The 23,059-nt window shown below is 40.6% G+C and overlaps 1 protein-coding gene across 1 annotated transcript in view; it reads right to left on the reverse strand.

Annotated features, from left to right (window-relative positions):
* Positions 1-6,293, reverse strand: part of rnf40 (ring finger protein 40) — a 51,895-nt gene extending 45,602 nt beyond the window's left edge. Inside the window, exons 1-4 of the mRNA XM_035405848.1 lie at positions 6,148-6,293; positions 2,332-2,483; positions 1,588-1,755; positions 1,148-1,328 (exon numbers count right to left, since the gene is read on the reverse strand). Coding sequence (XP_035261739.1) covers positions 1,148-1,328; positions 1,588-1,755; positions 2,332-2,478 — 496 coding nt within the window. The 5' untranslated portion in view covers positions 2,479-2,483; positions 6,148-6,293. The remainder of the gene's footprint in view (positions 1-1,147; positions 1,329-1,587; positions 1,756-2,331; positions 2,484-6,147) is intronic.
* Between the last annotated feature and the right edge of the window lie 16,766 nt (positions 6,294-23,059).

The following is a 23,059-nucleotide window of genomic DNA, read 5'->3' on the forward strand; positions in this document are numbered from 1 at the left end:
ATGACAGCTGCTGTCCAAAACAAACACCTGAGAGAGGCTGCCTGTGTGCGTGCCTCCCCCAAGGCGTTACGTCATTGTTTTGCAATGGGCAGCTGTCGTAAAAACATGCTGGCTTCGATGAGCGATATCGACAAACTCGGAGGCATACGATTTCAATGAATAGGACAGCTTGGAACCGGTTCTCGATTCCCATTCCTATTTAAATGTGCCCAGCATTCCAAGGCTGTAAGTATCAGTAGCCAATCAGGACTTTTTTCAAGTTTTTTTGTAGAGTGATATTATTTATTTTATTTTATTTTAATTTAATTTAATTTTTTTTTTGTTGTTGTTGAAAACAGAGCATTCCAAGACTGTACATTGTTGTCAGATTCTTTGTAAGCTGTAAATATGCTATGCTGTAAATAGTTGTTGATTTTTTAAAAATGTGTGTTGAATAAATTATTTATTTATAACAACATTCACATTACGTAGTCATATTTTCAAATCTCCAGTCAGCTTTTAGCACTGACTTAATGTAGGGCCCTATGGAATCTGTGATATAGCTTTTTCAAATTCTCAATTCCACGATTCCGTCCATGATTCTGTTATCACAGAAACTATAGGGCCCTACCTTAATGCTGCCACAGTCTGTCGCTGGCCCACGCCGGGCCCCCCTCAAAAAAGACACTTTGCCACAGGGCCGCTGGCCCCCGCCGAAAGATACTTGCCACCAGGCCTAACAACTTTTCTGGGGGAAACCCTGCAAGTGTAAACCATGTTAATACACGTATCGGATATGGGTCACTTTTAAAAGTAGATGTAAACAGGCTGTCAAAAAATTGGAATAAAAAACTTGATGCAGGGAATCAAGATCTGTGGTGGAAACGTGGCCTTGGGCATGCATTTCCAGTTTAAATACCTTTGGTACTAGAATTTCCTGGTTAAATTACCCACAAGATTGCAACCATGTTTTTGGTAAGGTCCAAATGCATGTGAAAATCAGTGCATGTTATGGCTATGTGCCAATTTCCCAAGCAAAGATCCCCACAAAGCCAACACCCTGGTTATTATGATGGTGCGTTTACTCAATATTACTGTTACCACTCAGGCAACACTCACATTACAATAAAATGACCAGTCATTAAGGAGAGAGAAGAGCGCAACTCACCAGAAGTGCCATCCTGCTGCAAGTCACCCCCTGCTCTCTCAGCATTACAGGCCTTCTCTTCCTCTGGTGGCTCAGGGTGGAGTTGTCCACTGTCATTTTCCTCAGGGCCAGGGGTAGGATCAGCAGGCAGAGTTTCCACAGGGTCAAATTGGTGGAGTAAGATCTGAACATTTTCATCCAACTGCAAAAAAGAGAAACAAAATATACAGTATACATGGTGTGTCTGACGGTTCTGTACTACAGACACTTTTTTGTACGTGTAACAGCTGGCTTCAAAAAAACGTTATCAAAATTAAAAACCTAAGCATACAAAATTATTTAACTAACCCTACAAATCTGCAACATACAAAAAAAATTATTTATAAATTAATGAATTCAGATTGACTCAAACTATCAAGAAATCAAATCCACTAATCAGCAAACAGCCCTGAGTATGGCACCTGGCTCCAGTAGCGATTGACAATAAGAAGTGTTGTATCATCTGTGGCCTGCCGCTTTTCCAGCTTCTCAATTCTCTCACGAAGCTCATCTTCCATGGCCTGCCTCTGCTCCAGACGCTCACATAGTTTTTTATTCTTAAACTGCAGAACTTTCATGTCCATCTCTTCCTGTGGACACAACAACAGAATAAGAATTCATTACAGCATTCAAGCTGCATCGTACCAGGGGACAGTCAGGAGCCACTGAAATCTATAACCAGTGGAAGTGGAATTAAACATGAGAATAGACAAGACGTAGACTACACTGGAGGGATGTTTGCCAAGTTGAGCCAAGTGGTGATATAGAAGTCCATGATGGAAAAAAGTACAAGATAAATAAAATAAATTAAAATAATTATTTATTTTATTTTTTTAAACATAGTTGCAAGAGTACGCTTCCCAACCTTTGCGCTTGGAAGCCTAATAATTTGACAAAGAAAAACAACAGCACTAGCTAAGAGGCCTGGAGGCACCAGTGTTGGTGCATCCTGTACATGGAAATCTTCCTCTGAGCTGGTAAAGGGGGTGGGGGCACTACCTTGGAAGATGCCATATTTCGTTTCTTTTGTTTGGTTTACACATACCTCTATGCCACACAGCTTGCAGTAGGTTAAGGTGCAAATCTTGAGGTAGGATTATGGCTGATAAGACTGTATAAAACAGACATACATTTTTGTACAAGCTGCCATGGAACAAGCAACTCACCGTTGAGGACACTCCGCCAATCCTAATTGGTTCGATCAGTGTGGTAGTGGTTTTCTCCTCTTTTTTCCCTTTCTTTTCAGGAGGTCCAGGAGGACTGTCCCCCCCAAGCCCTGCTGCACGCTTCCCTCCCCCTGTTCCAGACATCATTCCCTCTGAAAAGAAAGGACACAAATAATCAGTGAACAGTACCTGTTATCAAAATGATTTTGATATAGAGAAAAAAGTTCATAAAAATGTTTTTTCAAAATCAAAAATGTATACTCTGTCATAGCAGTAAGATAAAGCCAACAATAGCTTGAAGGTATAACCATACAGCAGTGAGAACCGCTCACTAAATAGTGAAATGAGGAATTTATGTGGAATTATCCATTTCACTATTATCAATATCTGCAACTAAATATGGAATAACTATACAATCTTACCATTGGATTTACACAAAGATGTCCCTATCACGATTCATTTATTGCCTTTAACAATCTGTTTGAGAAAAAACACACAAATAGAAGGCGGCGATAGGTATTTACCTATGCCATTTACACCAATGTAACTCCTTTCAGTTCATTCTGATTTGATTGATAACTTATCGTGTAGAGGACAGTACAAACTTCCCAATGGTATATGGCATGCTTCATTAGAATTTTACCAGCATCTAATTTCATGGCCATTGGGCCATAAGGGATTAATGGTAAGTAATATTGTTTGGGGACTTGTACTACAGCTGAGAGAGAACTGGTCTCCAAAATGCAACAGTCTCTAAACGACAAACACCAAATCCTCCTGTAACAGTGTAAGGATTTTGCAGCGTTCACGAAAAATAAAAAGAATAAAACTGAATAAAACAGTTCAATATCATATTTGTTTCATTTGTTTCTTTGTGTATAATGACTACAGCTATTTAAAGTATTGTTTTAAATGCAATACTTTAATTGTCTTTAAAAGCAAGTAAGGCACTGACAGAAAAAATGAGGGATATTTGTCCATCAATTTGAGTTCAAACTTGCAATGTAACCATTTGGAAAATAAACCTGTCATGAACCCGCTCATGGAAATGACTGTAAAACACAATGGACCAGAACATAAGTTAACCAAACAAATAAATGTGATAGCACTCGCTGTTCCGTGGTCCTAAAATTTCTCCTTACCGTGAAGAGGGCCTGACCCGCAGGCTTAGAAATGTGTTAACACGACGGCACAATTATATCAACAAATACCACTGTTGAAAGAAAATGCTATATGCTGTAGCTACATTTAGATCAATTCTACTCTCCATAAAAAATAAATGAGCCACTCATGCTCAATCTGTTTTTAATGGCATCATACCATGACGCGTTTAAAACAATACAGTGCTGCACCCCCTTAGAAAAAAAGAAAAGAAAGCTACACGTGAACTTCAAATATAGACTCAATAGTCTGACTTTGACAACTTTGGGACTAAACTGGCTCACTTTAGTAAAACTCAAGTCACTTAAACATCCAGTCAGAAATAGTGGCTTACTAGTAGTTCAATATTATAGTATCATTTTCTGGAGTACTTCAGTATATTTGATGTGCTAAAAGTTGTAAAGAAGTTCAAGCATAAGCTATTTTCCTGTAGTGCATAACAGTTTCAAAAGTGAACCAAGTACACTTTCTTATTTTGGGAAAGTTTAATACATTGGTGTGCTTATAATTTGTAGGGTCCATCTTGTCAAAATTCCCTTAAAACTGTGTATTCAGGTAGTAGGCTTATCAGAAGATATCATGAAAGACATCCGAGTGCCACTCCATAGAAATCAGGGGAGTATCCGTAGTTATTATCTAAGAAAACTGAAGTGAGCCTAAGCAAAGTGGTCAGAGGCATATCCACTAAAGCAGTGGTGTCAAACTTGTTGCCATGGAGGGCCGTGTGTATGCAGGTTTTCATTCCAGCCTCAGATCTTGATTATATAATTAGTTAAATTATTTGCTGAATTAGGGATGCAGGTTTGTGCACAATGGTGACCCGACGTCTATGGTGACCCGCATTGTCTAAATAAAAATTTTCTTATATTCTGTGCTTCAATGCAGTTAAACGCATATGGCTGAATGAGTAATTGGACTCAATTAAGGCAGCATTAATTGGTTGGAATGAAAACCTGCATACACACGGCCCTCCATGGCAACGAGTTTGACACCACTGCACTAAAGCCTAAGCAAGCTGAGGATGTACAGCAGCACAATGCATTGTTGATTTTTTCTATAGGATTGGGGTTCCTAAAAGAATACTCACTGACCAAGGAGGGGGATTCAGGAATATGGTGCTGTCCTATTATCATTCATTTTCAATGGTTTCTCAACAATAATATCTTTGACTGTGCAGTCAGTTTCATTAATCAAAAACATGGCTGAGGCTCACTTCAGTCGTTATTTAACTACAGATCCTCCCCTGAATTCTATGATTGAGTGGTGCAGGGATGTCTTTCATGATATCACATGAAAGGCCTACTATTTTAAACTAGTTTTAGACCTAAGAGATCCTGACAATAAAGTTTCAACTATAAAGTTTTGTAAGCACACTAATATAGCATACTTTCTTAAAATAATAATGTGTACTTGGTTCACTTTTGAACAATTATACACTTCAAGAAAATATACATAGGCTTATACTTACACTTCTTCACAACTTTTAATACACCAAGTAGGCTGCAGAAATGATATTAAAATACTTAACTAGTAGGAAGTCACTAGTGCTCACTGGATGTTTATGTTACCTTTGAGTTTTATTAACTAAAACGTGAGCCAGTTTAGTACCAACGTTAATGTCAGACTAGCTGGCCTATACTTAAAGTTCACTTGTAACCCACAGTTTTTATTTTATTTTTTTAGTAAGGGGTGGTTTTACGGTTTTAAGCACTCTGCACTATGATGGCATTATGGGCTACACAGATCGGGTGACTGACTAGAGTTTTTATGTATAGTAGGTTGAGCTAAATGCATTACATCATGTACCGTTTTCCCCCCCCCATTTATGGTATTTCTCGTTATTTGTGTCGCCGTGATAACACAATCTACGCTTTCGGGTCAGGCAGTCTTCTCGTTAAGGAGAAATTTTAGGCAAGCAGTACCGATATTGCTTGTGTCGACAGTGCTACGACGGAAACAGAGATATAAATTACCTCGCCGCCACATCTGTCCAAAATGTTAACAAATCAGCCATTTTTCACGGTCTGGAGATATTTTATGACGACGTTCAGATAGTCTAACAACAATATGCAGCTTAGTAAGCGAACTTGGCATCGTTAGCAAGCTAAATGGGATATTAACATGTCAGCAAGATAAAGCGCAAACGCCGGCTAAGTAACCTGCCATACTACCAAACACGTCTGGACAGCTGGCTAAACTTAGTGATAAATTCAAATATAAAAACTGTAAGATGGGCACCAGCTAGCAAGCTAACATCAGGGGTAGACTAAAACTTGCTAGCTAACTCACAAGCTGACAAGCGAACTGAGGTCTATAGACTATGTATCTAGCTGTAGCAATCGGTGTACTTGGCTAGCTAGTTAGCAAACCGTTTAACTTAGAAACACAAAAGCTAGTTCGTGGGTAAAGCGGCTCGCGTCCATTATTCGGCATTATTAGGTCGACACCGAAATTGGGAGGTTCGCAAGTCTCATTAGATAGCTAATCTGGCTCACAACACACCAGCAAGGCATTAGACTACGGTAATGTAGCTAATCGGTAACGTTACCGCTTTTGAGCAAGCTGGGCATTATTACCTTATGGATTAGCTTTAGCGTTCAGTAAAAGCGTGGATAAAAATTAAAGAAATTACACAAAAATAACACAAATCTTTACCTGAACCAACAGACTTTCGTTCGTGTCATACAGAAGGACCCCTGCTGCCGGGAGAAATGGTGGCTACCGTGGCTTGGTTAGCGGTTGGCACATAGACATATATATGTCTATGGGTTGGCAGCTGTGTTCGTCTTCTTCTTCCTCGTCTTCTCCTTCTTCTGAGGTTTAATGGTGGTAAACCAGATTTCGGTGCATTACCGCCACCAACTGGACTGGAGTGTGGAGCAGTAGATTTGTAGCAGTAGTAGTGCTCAATGCGTCCTGGCACCTTTGGGGCTCCCCCTTTCTGCACTGAGATGTTGATGAAAGAGTTTTTCAGGAGGTACTCTGTCAGGCGTCGGACAACGATACTGAAGAATACTTTGCTTTCAACGCTGAGGAGTGAGATAGTTCTGAACTGCTCAATGTTACTTGAGTTCTCCTCCTTTGGAATCCAGACACCCTCTGCAAATCTCCACTGCTGGGCTAACTTCCCTTTCCTTCAGATCACTGTGAGGATCCTCCATAGCCAGTGTAAGGGACACCTCTTGTAGACCTTGTACGGCACTCCACTTGGGCCAGGGGCAGAGCTTGTTCTGGCAGCTCTGAGGACTGTCTGAACTTCCTTCAGGGTAGGCTACTTGATGTTGCACTCATAGGTGGGGTCTGGTGGTATTATCAAGGCTCTGTAGTTCCCCAGGTCTTGCTCCCAAGCCCTGTCACTGTAGAAGCTGTTGAGGTGCTGGTCAACCTCCTCTTTAGAGCATGTGAGGTGGCTGCTTTGCTTTTGCCCAAGCAATTGCCTGGTGAAGCCAAAAGGGTTCACGATGAAGGCTGCACATGTAACTGGTGTGATCTTGCGTTGTGTTGTGTAAAAGCACCACAAACCAGGATTCCCAGTTGAGTTGGTTTATTCTGATAATAGACAAACAGTGCTCTCACTGGGCTGTTCTCAAACATGTATCTTCAGCAATGATGGTACACTTGCATTGGCAAGTTAAACTGGGCAGTATATAACCAACAATATCCATTACAGCATAAATATGTACCTGATAATAGACAAACAGTGCGATCACTGGACTGTTCTCAAACATGTATCTTCAGCAATGATGATACTAGAAATATAGAAACACTCACGTTACCACACACACACACGCGGCCTGGTAAGTGGCTAACTTAGCTAGCAACATAGCCTACATGCCATTCGTCGCAGTTCGTAGAACAGATATAGTGAATATACAAATCTACAAATGCACAAAAGTCTTTGTCCATGTGTAAACTCTTCTAGGTACATATGCATTGATATAGCGATAAAATTGTGAACAAATATGAACAATCTCTTAAAATAATTGGCACAATGTTATAACGTGACCCACCGCTTGCATGGGCAAGTTAAACTGGGAAGAACGTAACGTGCGTCATTCCCTTAAAGGCAACTACACAAGTATTTTAAAGTGATAGAACACTAGACCAAAATACACATATACACCTCTGGTACAATGGCAAGTGTAATCATTATTAACCATGTTACGCCCTCTCTCTGCCCCGTCTTCTGTGCCACTCTGCTCTGTGAAGAATGATAAGCTTCCTCCTGATGATGTTGCGGAGCTCTGCTAATGCAACCCTGTCTTCTTACCCCGCCTCCTTGTACGGCCGCCTTAGATCTCAGTTCCTGCCTAAGCTGGCTGATCCTCATCTCCCATCAGTTTGGCCCACCAGGGTTGGCCCACGTTGCTCCTTAGTACCAAACCTTTCGGCTGCAATGCAGATGATGATTGATGCCATAGACTTGAGCCATCAGTCTGCATCACCCTTAGCGGTAGCTTCAAGGATCTCATCTACATCCTCATCAAACTGGAGCTACTCTCTCTCCTTGTTGGCTGCAGTCCACTTGACCTGACGATGTTCTGACTCTGGGCTTGGGGGTGGAGCCCATGGCACTTGGAGGTTCCGAGCACTGTGGGGTGACTCCGGGCCTGGTTATTCCTGAATCTCACCAAGTATTGCTCCTGTGCGTTGCACCACTTGCTCTCCCCTCAAGCATCTCATCTTAGCCTGCTGGATCTTCAGGCCATGTGGGTTTTTGCAGACCTTACCACATATACATACTGCACTCATAGTCGATACTCCATTAGCTTGGGTCGTTGCCTGAGTGTCTGTCCGGTTGGGGTGCTCATCCTCCCCCCCCCTCTCAGGCAACCTTGGGGGTATTTTTCTGTAAGGGTTTTCGTTGCTTGTTTTGGGTTGTCCTTCTCAGGACCTGCAGTTTGGGGTGCTAACCCTCCCTGCCCCAGTTGCCATCTCTCCGAGCTGTCCATATATATATATATATATACATGGTAGATGTTGAGCAAAATATCCTGTCTGCAGAGCTAGGGTTATTCCCAATAGCGCTGCCATATATACAGCCAGATGATCTGACACCCTCTTCTATATGACTAAATTCAATTTGGAAATAAACACAGCAGCGCCTGCATGACCAGAAATAGGATACTTAGATCCATCTGTGGATACAATTAACATATCTGCAAAGTGTTGTTCAATGTGTCCTTGAACTATATCACAAATAGGTAGAAAACTGTATTTTCCTTTCAGTTTTACGAAGTCTACGCTTGGCATTGGGAATAACCAGGGAGGAATTGAGGACTGTAGGGCTAGATAGTGCAATCCTATCATTCCCGCTTTAGCATCCCCTACCCATCAAAAACTTCTGAACTTGGACTTGTGTTCCTAGTATTCTGTTAAAACAGCCTTAGTGCGGTTCTAATGTCTTTGCCCCTACAGATTCTTCCAATATGCAAGCATTAATTTGCTTCTCCTGATTCCTCAAGGCATTTCTCCCATTTCAACCTGCATTGCAGATACTGTGGATGTTTTAAATGAACCAATACATATTCTAAGCACTTGAGCTTGTAAAGCATCTAATTTCTTGAGGTTAATTTCTGCTGCTGACATACACTATACATCGTAGTCTAAAATCTACAGAGTGCCCAGTATATATTTGTCAGAGATGTTCTATTTGCTCCCGTTCCTGTTCTGATAAGCACTGCAGTATATTAATAACTTTCTTACATTTATTTCAGATTTTATTTATATGTTCATTCCAGGTGAGCTTCTCATCAAACCACACTCCAAGGAATCTTACCACTTTCCCTTACTCTAATGTTGCCTATGCATTTTTAAGGAGATAGGTCTGTGGCATCTCGAAAAACATAGCGGTTGTGTTTTTGCAGTTGATCTAAATACCCAATTGTGTGCCCATTTCTCTACCTTTCTTAACAGATAAGGGACATTTGTCCTCTTATCCAGAGAGCCCTATCATCAGCATACAGAGATTTTCCTATATCTTGTTTTATGTGAGAGAAGATATCATTAATCATTATATTGAATAATAGTGGACTGCACACACTGCCCTGTGGTGTTCCATTCTCCACTATATACACATTTGAATAGTCTTCACCCACCCTTACTTGTATTTTCCTTTCAAAGAAGTCCAATACACAATTATACTGTATATTTTGCCACCAATGTTTAATGATTTTAGTTTAATAAGGAGTCCGTCTTTCCAAAGCATATTGTATGCTTTTTCCACATCAAAAAAGACTGCTACCACTACTTCTCTGTTGGTCTGACATTTCTTAATATCTGATTCTAAACACAAAACAGAATCTATAGTGCTTTGCCCCTTACAGATTCCACTCTGATATTGGGAAAATAAATCTCTGCTTTCAAGGAAGTATCTTAGTCTTTCAGTTATCATTTGTTTCATAATTTTACCTAAGTGGGATGTTAAAGCAATAGGTCTATAACTAGCAGGGTCTGATGGGTCTTTACCAGGTTTGAAGATTGGCACAATTACTGCCTGTTTCCATACTGATGGAAGTTGGCCCAGACTGTATTAAAAAGCTTCAAAACTACTGCAAGTGTTTTGTCATTCATGTACTCTATCATGCTATAGCAAACCCCATCTTTCCCAGGTGAAGTCATACGTGCATTACTGATGGCTCTTTTTAACTCCTATAATTTAAACAATGACACAAATGAATTTCCTGATGGTGCCCTTTTCTCAAATATTCCTGGATTTCCTTCCATGATTTTTCTTCTGCACTGTCTGGCTTCCAAGGTAAGATTTTCAGAACTATTTCCTGAATGTTTCTGCAGCAGTTCAGCCTTTTCCCTGTTACCGACTGCAGTTTTGTCCACACCGCTCAGTACAGGTAGCTCATAATTTCTCCTTGCCCCCCATTTTCTAATCATGCCCCATACATCAGACAGCCGAGTCTCTCTCCCGATACTGTTACAAAATGTCCACCAGTATGTGCACTTTGCTGTTCTTATAGTTTTCCTAACTACTGCTTGAGCGTTTTAGTACTGGACTAATGTCCAAAATAAATGATGAACTTTCATTTGTCTAAAAGCCCTATGCCTTGTTTTTATTGCTTCCTTACAGCTATCATTCCACCATGGCACACTTTTTACCCGACAACCTCCTTTACTCTAGCTGTGATGTTGGTGGTGCTGCTGGTTCTCATACAGTTCATTGATTGAGTGGTATGGATGCTAAGCACCTCATGTTATCATTTCCGGCTCAGTTAACACAGCACCATAGACATGCATAATTAACTAGGCTAGCACGCCTTCAGCTAACCAAAAAGCATAAACACAAGAAACAAGGTGCAGCTAAAATGAAGAAGAGAGGCGATTGCAGCATCCAAAATCGCATAGCACATATTTAATTTATTTATTTAATGTTTATTTGATAGGGACAGATACATTTCAACATAGATTATTGTCAAACAATATCCAATGCAATGTATCATACCATTTATAGCATATGCTAATTTCCGATGCTTGTCCCTAGATGGGCTGATAAATATACTATCATTCAGCGCATTTAGTATGTGAGTAAAAAGTGTATTGCCTTTTCGGATATACTATGTCATCATAGAAGAACCTCTTCTTCTTCTTCTTTGCAGATTTTGGCAGTTTTAAAACTAATGTTCGTCCATTCCCACCACCTAGTGGGCTGGAGTGTGACCAAGGACAGCTGTGACTACTTCCCCTCCCTAAAAATTTTATAATAATAATAATAATAATAATAATAATAATAATAATAAATGATCCCCAAAACAACACCATATCCTACTCAGAGAAAGAAAAGAAATAAATAGAATAAATACACCCAAACTCTACCAAACTAGCAATCAGTAATCTTAACAGAAATGCAACTACACTATAACATAAATAACTAATCCTAAACCCTCCTAACTTGTCCTGTTTTCCTAATGAAGCAATACAGATGTCTGTGCATCACATTTCCTGATGGCATCTTCAACAGTCCTCCCAGTTTTAAACCCTGAATGCTATGTTCCTGCAGGACATTACATAGCCTCTCCCTCTCCCTCACATATTTACCACACTCCTCCAAAACATGGGACACTGACTCCCACTCCTGGCAGTAATCAAACAGCCCTGTCAGATGTTTATCCATACATTTCAATTTCCCATTCAGCCCCGTATGCACCAACCTCATCCTGGATATCTTGGGTTCCTCCTTCCTATCGCTTTCAGACAACCTCCCCTTCCCCACCTTTCTTTGTATTGCATAAAGGTGTCAACCCCTGCTCTCTTTCCCCCACTCTTCCTGCCACCTCGTCTTTACTGCAGCTTTCATTATGCATTTTGCTCCCTCCCTACCCAATGGGACCTCCAGATCCAGCACCTCCCTCACTATTTCCCATTTAGTTAGTCCAGCCCCCTCATTCCCCTCAACGCCTACATGAGCTTTAGCTAAACTTTACCCATACCCTACCCTGCTGAACTCTGAGAGTTTGCAGAGACATCAACGCTGAACTGGAATCTGAGCATATACCTGGCCTATCTGGGCACACATCCTCCATCCATTGGTGTTGCCAACACCTCCACTGTAAACACTGTCACATGGTCCATCACTAAACCGTCACAAATATCCAGAATGTAAAAATAAATTTTATGCCAATGTAACATTATAATTAGTCTAGTGTAATGCCATTTAAATGGGTTGATAACCAGCCAGTTAGCAAGACCACATGGGAATACATTTGTAATTAATATTATGAATATTAGCTAAATATTATTTGTGTGTCAGTATAGCTATAGCCCAGTGGTTCTCAGACTCGGTCCTGGGGGACCACTGTGTATGCTGTTTTTCATTCCAACCTCAACTGCACTCCCAGAATTTTAACAAGCTGTTAATTTGTGTGGGTGCACACACCTGATTCTACTAATCAACCACTAGTCTTTGCTAAGCACCTTGATTAGTAGAATCAGGTATGAGTACCCACACTGGCCTTTCAGGATAAGACTGGGGATCCCAGCTCTAAAACATGACAAGGACATAATTGAGAAAAATTTACAGCTTGTTAAAATTCTGGAATTGCAGAAAACCAGCATACACAGTGGTCCCCCAGGACCGATTTTGAGAACCACTGCTATAGCCATTACTAACACCATTATTATCTGGATAAGACAGCTAGCTAGCTAGTTAGCAAAGTGGAGGTTGATAACTAAAGTTAGCTAAATTATTGAGTTACCTATATTACCAGCAATTATGCTGTTCCACATGTTTTCATACTTGTGAGAATTTTTGCATACAAACTGTTGACAAAATACTTTTTCAGAAGGCCTCAGGAGAGGCAGCCGGAGCGTGCATGGATGCACACTTCAAATTTTTAACAAGCAGAGTGCGCATCCGGGTACTTTATCTGTGCTCCGCACTACTGCACTTTGGTTTGGACTCACACTCCAAGGTGGATGTGTACTCGCTATGCACACTCGGAGCATGGAAGTATACTGTTTGGGGTACAGCCCTAGTAAATACAATTCGGTCACATGCTATTTTTTGAGATACAGGTGTCATGCTAAATATTGCGATACAAAATATTACTACAGGTGTTGTGCAAAATATTTACTGAACTGTATAAGAGCTAGAAGGGAAACATGGTCACAGGGTCACAATTTGATACTTCCGCATGTGGCACCCTTAGTGTATATAATAGGTAGACACATTCCAATCAGGGTTTAGACCCCACCACAGCACAGAAACGGCACTTACCAAGGTTACAAATGATTTACTACTGTCAGCCGACCGTAACTCTGTGTCGGTTCTTGTACTCCTCAACCTGAGTGCAGCTTTTGACACAATTGAGCATGGAATTCTACTGGACAGACTCCAGGCCTGTGTTGGACTTCATGGACAGGCATTCGCATGGTTTGGATCATACCTATGTGACAGGAAACAGTTTGTCAAATTAAAAGAAGAAGAGTCCAGCTCTTCAATAATGAAATACGGTATTCCACAAGGATCAGTACTAGGACCAGTACTCTTCTCGCTATATATGCTACCACTTGGCAATATTATCCGGGCACATGGCATAGAGTTCCACTGTTATGCAGACAATACACAGATTTATATTTCAATGAAACCTGGCAAAGCACTGCCGCTTTCATGGTTAGAGGCCTGTATTGTAGATATCAAGGTTTGGATGCTTTCCAATTTTCTGCTCCTAAATTCGGATAATACCAAAATGTTGGTTTTATGTCCCAAAATATTAAGGGAGAAATTGTCTACTCTCACCTTAAACTGTGATGGTTGTTTGGCTGAACCTAATATGGTCGTTAAAGACCTTAGTGTCACCATTGATCCTGATCTATCTTTTGACACACATATAAAAAACATATCCAGAATTGCCTTCTTTCAGCTATGCAACATAGCTAAAATGAGACATTTCCTGTCAGTTGGGGATGCTGAAAAATTGATCCATGCGTTTGTTATGTCTAGGTTAGATTACTGTAATGCCCTGCTATCCGGCTGCCCTAATAACTCGTTAAAGAGTCTCCAGCTTGTGCAGAATGCAGCTGCTCGTATCTTGACCAGAACTAAGAAGTATGAGCACATTACACCAGTACTAGCGTCGCCTCACTGGCTACCCATTAAGCATAGGATAGATTTCAAGGTTTTGCTCCTGACTTTTAAAGCTCTGCATGGACGTGCACCCGTGTACATAGCTAACCTGCTCCTACCTTATAAGCCCACAAGGTCACTCTGATCCCAAGACGCAGGCTACTTGGTAGTCCCAAGTATTTCCAAAGACCTAAAAGGTGGTAGGGCTTTCTCCTACAGAGCCCCACTACTGTGGAACCAGCTTCTAAAATGTATAAAGGAGTCAGACTCAGTCTAGCCGCAAGCTAGCGTTATCATTATCAATGTTGGGGAGACACTGTGCACTGTCGTTAGCTTAGCTCTCTTGTGTTTTTCTTGATGAGCTAAAAATATTGTACTGTGGTTCTTCTGCCTCTGATAATACCATTGCCTAAAACACATTTAATTCCGCTCTGCAGATCAGTCTGGTCACTCAGGCTAGTATTAAACGGATTTCTCTCGTCCTGAGATACGGCGGGCCAGTCACAACCGTTTGTCTAATATGGGGCGGGTTTAATAAGATTCATACATAAACAAGTCGATCAAAAATGCTTTTGGGCATTTTCTTTTCTCTGAATATTTTAACAGAATGAACAATAACACTCCGCTCTGTAGGGGCTTTGGCAAATGGTTAGATATGCATCATATACATATTGAACGGTCTGCGAGGACGTTGTTCTGATGGGCGGTGTCCGACCGATTGCGGTGGGCCCGGTCTGAGCCAAAAATGGCAGGGCCTATTTTTTGTCCCAGTCCAGCCCTGCATGTGCAGGATGATGGGGTGGAGGGCGTGTGCAGGATGATGGGGTGTGTGGAGCACATGTACAGGATGATGGTGTGTGGAGGGCGTGTGCAGGATGATGGGGCATGTGGAGGGCATGTGCAACATGATGGGGTGTGTGGAGTCCATGTACTGGATGATGGGGTCTGTGGAGGGCGTGTGCAGGATGATGGGGTGCGTGCTGTAAGTGTACAGTTTGGAATGGATGATGATGACTGTCAGTGTTATTTGTCAACTAAGGAACGGTCCAAGTTGGGATCTGATGTGTGTGGTCAGTGGTGTCATTTCAGTTGTATGGCAGAAGGTAAGGTGAAATTCCTAGGCAAAGATGACCAGGTAAGTTTAGATCTGGAGGTGAGCTGAATCATTTTGGATCTATTTTGCTAACAAGCCCAACAAATTAAGAAGGGGTAGTCCAGTATATGTACCTCAAAAATATAAAGGCCAGAGAGACAATCAACTGGATTATAATTTAATTGCTAACACTATTAGGCATGTAAAATTGACAAATAAAGACATGCATGCTTTGCAGTTTTGGGGATCAGTAGCCAAATTGTTGAAGTGGCCTCACAGCAAACAAAAAATTCTGAAAAAAAGTATTGTTCATTTATGTACAATCTGGGCACAGAATAGACACAATATCAAAGAAATGGTTGCAGAAATGGATAAGGAAACTATTCACAAATCTCAGAAAATTCCAAACACACAAGACAATGGGCCTCATTCACCAACCGTTCTTAAGAAGAATTTTCTTCTTAAAACCCACTTATGCAGTTTTCACAAAGATTCTGACATTCACCAATGTGTTCTTATTTGGGATTTGTTCTTAGGTAAGAACAGAATCTACGCACACTCAAGAGCACACTTACGCACATTTGAGTGCTGACATGTTTGTGCAAAATAATTGGTTATTGCGGTTTCTTCAATTCTACAGTTGTATAATATTATAGGATTTAAATTACAATAATATTTTTATCATTTATAATATTTTTTAATAATAATTTTCATTATTTTACAAAGCATTAAGGTGCCAGATTCCGCCTCAGATGGTGGTTGCCCCAGCAGGAGTTCATCTGTAAATAAATGACAAAAATCAAACCATTGTAGTGACCTTTTATGTTTGGGGGTTTCAATTATGCAATGTTTGGTCTATACTGCAAAAGCAAATGTTTACATTTTTAATACAAACTAAACACTTAGGTAACACATCTTAAACACATGGACGTGTTGAAGAAGAGAACACGTATTCAGAGGCGTCACTAGGGGGGTGCGGACCGCACCGGGTGACACCATCACAGGGGGAGGACACAAAAATGACTGGCAATAAATTTTTTGACCAGCGACGGGTTGAAACAGCTAGTTTCTCCGATGCAGTTTACTGCCGGTTGATTTAATTACCGGTATTAATGTGACGAGAAGCGTTTTGTCGTTTGAATGAATAACACGCAATTCCTTGTGCCCACTCCCACCAGCATTTTTTTTGCCTCAGATTTGACATCAAAACATTTTTTTTTTTAACTTCATCAGTTGTGCGACCTTCTCCGGATACACCGTTCACTGAACGAGTATTAGCATACCATGTATCTTTTTTGTGTTATTCTACATCCACTACTGACGCTATATGACAGGTCGTTTGCTGTTCACTTCCTGCAGCAGTACCTCCACTGCAGAACTATTTAAGTTTTTCTTACGTTTGGAGTCTCGTGCTCCACCGTCTTTAGATTTTAGTTTGGGAACTTTTCTTCTCAATTTCTGTGTGATTTCTGTGTGTGCACACGGCCCTGCAGTCTCATGCCCTTTTATGGGGATTGGTGGGGCGTTTACCTATGCTAATTAGGAACACCTGGCACGCGCTTTCAGTTTACGAGGACAATGGACAATCATTCTAAGAACACGGTTGAGAACAATTTTGCGGTTTAAGAACACGTCATAAATCTGACGTAAACTTTTCTTAGGACCTTTCTCAAAAACAAATTTAAGGAAAAACTTCAATGTTGACATAATAGAGCAGATGCATGAAAGCAATGAATGCTTACAAATGAAACGAAAGAGAGGAGATAACGGTAACTTTGAATACCCCTCAGCAGAATGGGAAAGTAGTGGGAAAATTAAGCAACAAAAGAAACCAAAACATTTCAGCATCTGCAACTCTCCTAATAAAAGCAAACGTCCAATGTTAGCATGTGACATATATGCAGAATGGTTCCATTTTGACTGTGTCGGACTAGAAATCAGTAACAACTTTGAGTCTGCTTGCTTTATTTGCAACTCTTGTTGTACCATGTAATCCTGTCCCGTCTGAGGTAGGCTACATCCTGATGTTATCCTTAGATCTGCCTTTAAAGAACACAAGGATACTTTTGTAGCCATACTAATTGGATTAGATTCTTATTCCTATTTGATTGTAGGTCTGTAGAGTAAATGTATACCCCCTTTCATTTGGTAACAATTTTTAGTTTTGGCAATAATCTGGTATGCAAATGAGCCAGTACTGAACTGACAGTGTATAGAAATGCATGGCCTGGCTACACTAAAACACCAGCAACAATTGCTGGGAACGTATAATCTTCTAAATATGAGTATATTGTGCGCAATTATATCCAACTGTATTAGTTACAAGAAGAAAAACGACAATCACACCTAAGAAATCATTTAATTTACCAAGCTTTTATTTTGAAATACTCTAACCAAAAGTCTCTCATTGTTACCAGCTTCACGGAGCTCACACAAGATGCTAAAAACCGCCTTTAAAAAGATTTGCGGAATGACATTCTGAATTATGTCAAAACGTAGCATAGACCATAGACATTGCAAATATGTTGCTTAAACAAAAAAGCCTCTTGTACATTTGCTGGGACAGGATGACGGCGAGTTTGACTTCCCGTTTGTGCATAGTGTCTGTCTGTGCTTTCAAACAAATTCTGTATAAGAATACATACCATATCCTATAGTCTGTACCTGTAACGAAGATAATGATCCAGTGATTAATCAACGAATGCTTACATTCACGATTCAGCGAAAACGAATCCTTGGAAGCTGTTTAAAGTGCGCGAACCATAGTTCGTGTATCCGATTTGCTAGCAATAGTGAAAAGTGTATAGTTAACAGCACGCTAGCTAGCTTCCATGCCTGGGACATTTTAACCTAACACAGATTTAGTTAGCTAACAAGCTGGTCATAACTGTGTAAAATGCTTATGTTAACACATATCTAATTTACAATTTATACTTCGTTTTATATCCTGGTTTGTCTCTTCGGTGATTTGACCACTCGGAACATTAATCTAGCCTCCAGCTAACCTAAAATTGTGAAATCCCGGAAGTAAGCCTGTACGTGTTGAGGGAAAAACATTGGAGCTCTCATTAAAGAGAATGAGGAATATCAGACTTTTGGAGGCAAATTTAAAAGTCATCGGTGGTATTTTGGAACTTGATTGACAACCTTTACGTTTCATATGAAAAGCAGTTGAGTTTTTTTTTTTTTTGGTTGTTAAATCACCGTGGAGTTCTACATTGAATTCATTGGGCAGCAAAGTGCTTTTGCCCCCAAGCATGCGCAGTAGAGGTTGTTTCACCGCCCGGCCCCTCCTACCCTGCTCCTACCCCTCCAGTTCCTATGTACGCTCCATAGACATGTATACGTCTATGGTACGCTCTGTGCTTCCGACTAGCAAAACCAGAGGGCAGGGGCTGAAAGCCAGAGATCCAATCAGAAACAGTCTCAAACCATGGCAAAGCCAATCTGCGAATAGCGTGTAATTTACATAACTGCAAAGGATAATGGTCTACACAAATAACAAACAGATCTTTAAACGAAAATACAGGCAGATACTGTCAATGAAATCAAGTGATGTAGTTCATGTCAGAGTTAATGTATATAATATAACAACATACAATATATAAGACAATGTGAATACAATTGCTTAGCTAGCCAACCATGTATGAGACAGATGTAAGTTAGTCGCCCTTTAAATAATAGGTTTTGCACGTGTTTATTTGGATGTGAGGGCGATCTGGCTGCGACATCTGTTACCCCATTGATCGCTAGGGTTGATTCGGCTGATCTGGCTAGGCGGGTGTCCCCTTCCTCCCTCACCGCTCCACGTGGGTCCCTCCCGAAGCTCCGCGCTCGGTGGAAGTGGCCATCTCCCCGGTAGAAGAGAAGGTGTACGAGTAGCTGCACTCCCTGCTAGAACCTCCAAACAAGCTCAAGGCCCATTTGTAGGAGTTACGTAGGGAAGTCAAAAGCTCCGACTTCACACACATCCAAGTGAGGCACTGCACGTGGCAGTCTGCCTTCCTTTTCATTTATTACAGATTATACCAATTTACTATAGTATACATGCGTATGGCTAACAAGATTCAAGTAATTTGATATGTACTGAAGTTTTAAAGCTGATGCAAGCTGCAACATCCAATCAGTTAATTGAGGAAGTTCTCTGAAAGCAAGTTTATGAAGTTTATGTGCAACATCAATAAAGTACTTAATTTGTGCTACATTAATTTAGAACCAATTTGATTAGATGCAATTAGATTATCAATTTTTTTCCCAATTTTTTGTAATTATTTCTCATTAATAGTCTTTTGGTTTTGGTGTATGACACGTACGGGGGGGGGGAGTCCACAATGATCAAATGAAAATACAAATTATTTTCTATTTAACTGAGGGTGTCTTTTTCATTTATAATCATTATGTGTTTTATATCATTAAATTATTCTGTTATTTTATTGTCTGTTCATTCTATATTGTTCTGTATGTTGTATTACAATCTATTTGAAATGGATTTATTATTATTATTATCATTATTATTATAATCATTATTATTGTTTTTGTTGTTGTTGTTGTTGTTGTTTTGTACAATAGTTGGTATGTACTGTATGGAGAGTGTATTCCATCTGACAGGGGGTGTTGCATGGATTGCGCTTTTTCCTTTTGTTGCCTTGTCCATGTCACAGATTTTCTTTATTTTGTGGAGGCCGTGCTGATATTGTGGTGCTGTGCCAGGCAGGAGAAACCCTGCATCAGTAGACTCAGAATGCCAGTTACATATGCAAAGCCAGATGCCCAGCATTTGCAGAGTAGAGAGGTCTGTCTGGTATATAAGGTTTAAATATTGGACGTATTGTGGAGCTGTTCCATTCCTTGTGCTATAGGCTAGTACTGAGATTTTAAACTTTCTGCAAGCTGCAACAACCAATCAGTGAATTGAGGAGGGATCTGACACAAGCACAAGTTTGGGAATGTTGTAATGGTCATAGGAACAAATTTCTTCATTTTCTGAAGATATTTTAAAAACAACACACAACATGTCATTTTTTAAACACACCTCCATGTCTATTTAAAGACAACACATTTTGTGTTATTTCAAAACAGTCTGTGTTAAAAAAGTATCCTTTTGTAACACATAAATTTTATATTTGTAACACAAAAGTAGTAATACCAAAAGTGTGTTGATATTAACGCACCCTTTATGAGCGTTCTTTTAAGACTGCAATCAAAATATAATTTTATCAATATTGGGATGGCAGGTATGCCATCCCGCCAAGTTACGCCTTGGCGGGGGCATGCCCCATACCTATACAGCACCGAGAGTTTGGCACTTTTCAGGGTTCCCCACAGAAATAACCACAACAGCCACAGACACTCAGCCCTTAAAAACATTAAATTCTGTACATTCTGACCCCATTTCAACAGACAGAATTCATAAACAACTTCACATGTCCACACAATAAAGCCCCAAACTAAGGGGATTTTGCGTTTTCTCCTTCTTCTTCTTCTCATTCTTATTTTTCCTGCCGCCTATCCCACTAACAACATGTCTCCCCATTGGACATTTCACTGACACCAGCCAAATCTGCACCTACACGACCCAATAAAAAACGCGCATACACACGCAAAATACCCATCCATTTTTACTCTGAAACATTTCCCGTTCAAACAGCTAGTCCGCCTGTGGCCTAGTGGGTACGGTTCAAGCGGCCAAAACCAGACTTCGTTTTTGAAGCTCATTTCCTGGTGTTGTAGTTCCTGGTTGCTCACTAGCGCCACTACGGATGGCTCCAGTATAGGTGTTTTCATATCCGGTTTCCATGTAAGTCTACGGTACAAATGCGATCAAAATACAAAGTCAATAATTTTTTCTCAAAAGAACAAATAGTCATAATAGGTGTATTTTATTCGTCTTATGACTGTCCATGGGTCGATTTCATGATTTATTGGGTCATTTGGGCACAGTGCCAATATTTGTTCTGGACCAATGAGGTACAGCTTGCGTCACTTCCGGATTACTGCGCCGGACTCAGCTACAGTAGGGGCTACAGTCTATGGTCACTGGGGTGGGCGGTGGCGCTTCTTGGCCTTGCCATTGCGGCTCCGGCTACGGTCCGCCTGTGCTAAGTCTGAAAATGCAGGCATCCCATTTCGTGGTGATTTCATTATGGCGTGTGCTATTTACAGCTGCTCTAGACGACCATAAAATAATCCTCCTCTTAAGTTTTTCGGTATCCGAGTCATTTTTACTATTTCCTTTAGCCTACTTAACCAAATAATTACTTGGCAGAAAGCGTAATCAGCTTGCTATATTTGGTAGTCCAGTAGTAGCCTGTGCTAAAACAGTTCACAACTTCGGCTACCAAGCCATTTGACTAGCTAGCTAACCTTAACCGGCAAACATTCAATCTGTCAAACGTGTTTGGCGGCTTGTCAGTCGTGTACATTCCGTAAATGTCTACCTGGGCCATGCTTCACGCATGTGACAAAGCTACTATAATCCCGATTTTGGGATAAACACTTTTTCAGTTTCACGAAGCGAATTAAGAGTTTCAAGGTTCATTTGCTGAATATACAACACACGATGAAATCACACACACAGAATTTAACGAAATTAACCATCTTGGCATTTAGAAAGGAACATGTTTTTAGCATTTAAGAGACCGACAAGCTAGGCATTTAAGACAGTGGTTCTCAGAATCGGTTCTGGGGGCTCCTTGCGTATATTGGCTTTTCTCCATTGGTTTTGATGATTTACAAGAAAAAAATAATAGCCTAATAATAATTAGAAATTCAACGTAGGCTACATTATTTTTGTCTTCATGCACCAGGTGGAAAACTTGCCGTACAAAGTGCGTTGTCATATTTACACGCCTGCAGATCAGTTATTAAAATACTTGGTAGATTTGTTAATCACCGCTGAGTGTTAATTTTTGTTCGGTAGAAAGTGATTTGCGAACGATCGGTCAGCTAGCGTCACCCAGCAAGTGAACACCACAAACGGCGATGGAGTAGCTAGTAGTAGCAGGCTCATTATCTGACTGGCGAAAACCTACGACGATAACTTGCTCGGTTAACAGATCTACCAGACAGTTATACGAAAATTTGCCTAGTCAAATCACCAGTAGCCTACACATCTCCGATTGATTGACCATCAGTGTAGTCAATGTTCTTCCCCTGTGGTTCATGCTAACGCGTGAGCTAACCACGGACACCCTACCTAGCTCACTGGCAAGCTGATATGCTAGCTAAGCATATTCGTTTTGCTGAGAAACATAAATTGAAGATAACTGAACATAGCCTAATTGTATTTTTAATGTCATACATAACGTGATTACATGACACAGTACAGTCACGGATGGAAATTAAACCCCGTAAACATCTGATAATATATTTTAAAACATAACGGCAGACAGTCAGCTAGCCTCGTTCAGGTTGAGGGGCTTTTCCGCACCGGACTGTCAATCAAATTGTAAAAATCACAAGACCGCTTCACTCTATGGTTTTGGCTCCAAATCGAGAAAATGGCCGCGCCCGCCATTGAGCTTCAAAACGTGTTTTAGAGACCCACGGAGAGTCAATGGGTGACGTCACAGTAGCTGTGTCCATATTTTTTACAGTCTCTGGTACGCTTACAGGCTTGGGAATACTGGGTCGTATGTTCAAGCCCAGCTTGGAACACGTTTCTTTAACTTGCTTCGACCCTCACTAATAATTGTCTACTACTTCTTAATTATTGCTTTTGCACCACATCTACCCGCCGTTCACCGTTCACTTATTAACCGGCTACAATATTGCTAAGATATATGCATTATGACTTACCGTCTGTACGTTCAGTTATTTACCGGCTACAATATTGCTAAGCCATATGGATTCAACGGAAGCTCTTCTGTGCGTACTGGCTTGTGTTCTTCTTTAAAACC

This window comes from Anguilla anguilla, chromosome 2 (genome assembly GCF_013347855.1).
Source record: "Anguilla anguilla isolate fAngAng1 chromosome 2, fAngAng1.pri, whole genome shotgun sequence".
Taxonomy (NCBI): Eukaryota; Metazoa; Chordata; class Actinopteri; order Anguilliformes; family Anguillidae; genus Anguilla; species Anguilla anguilla.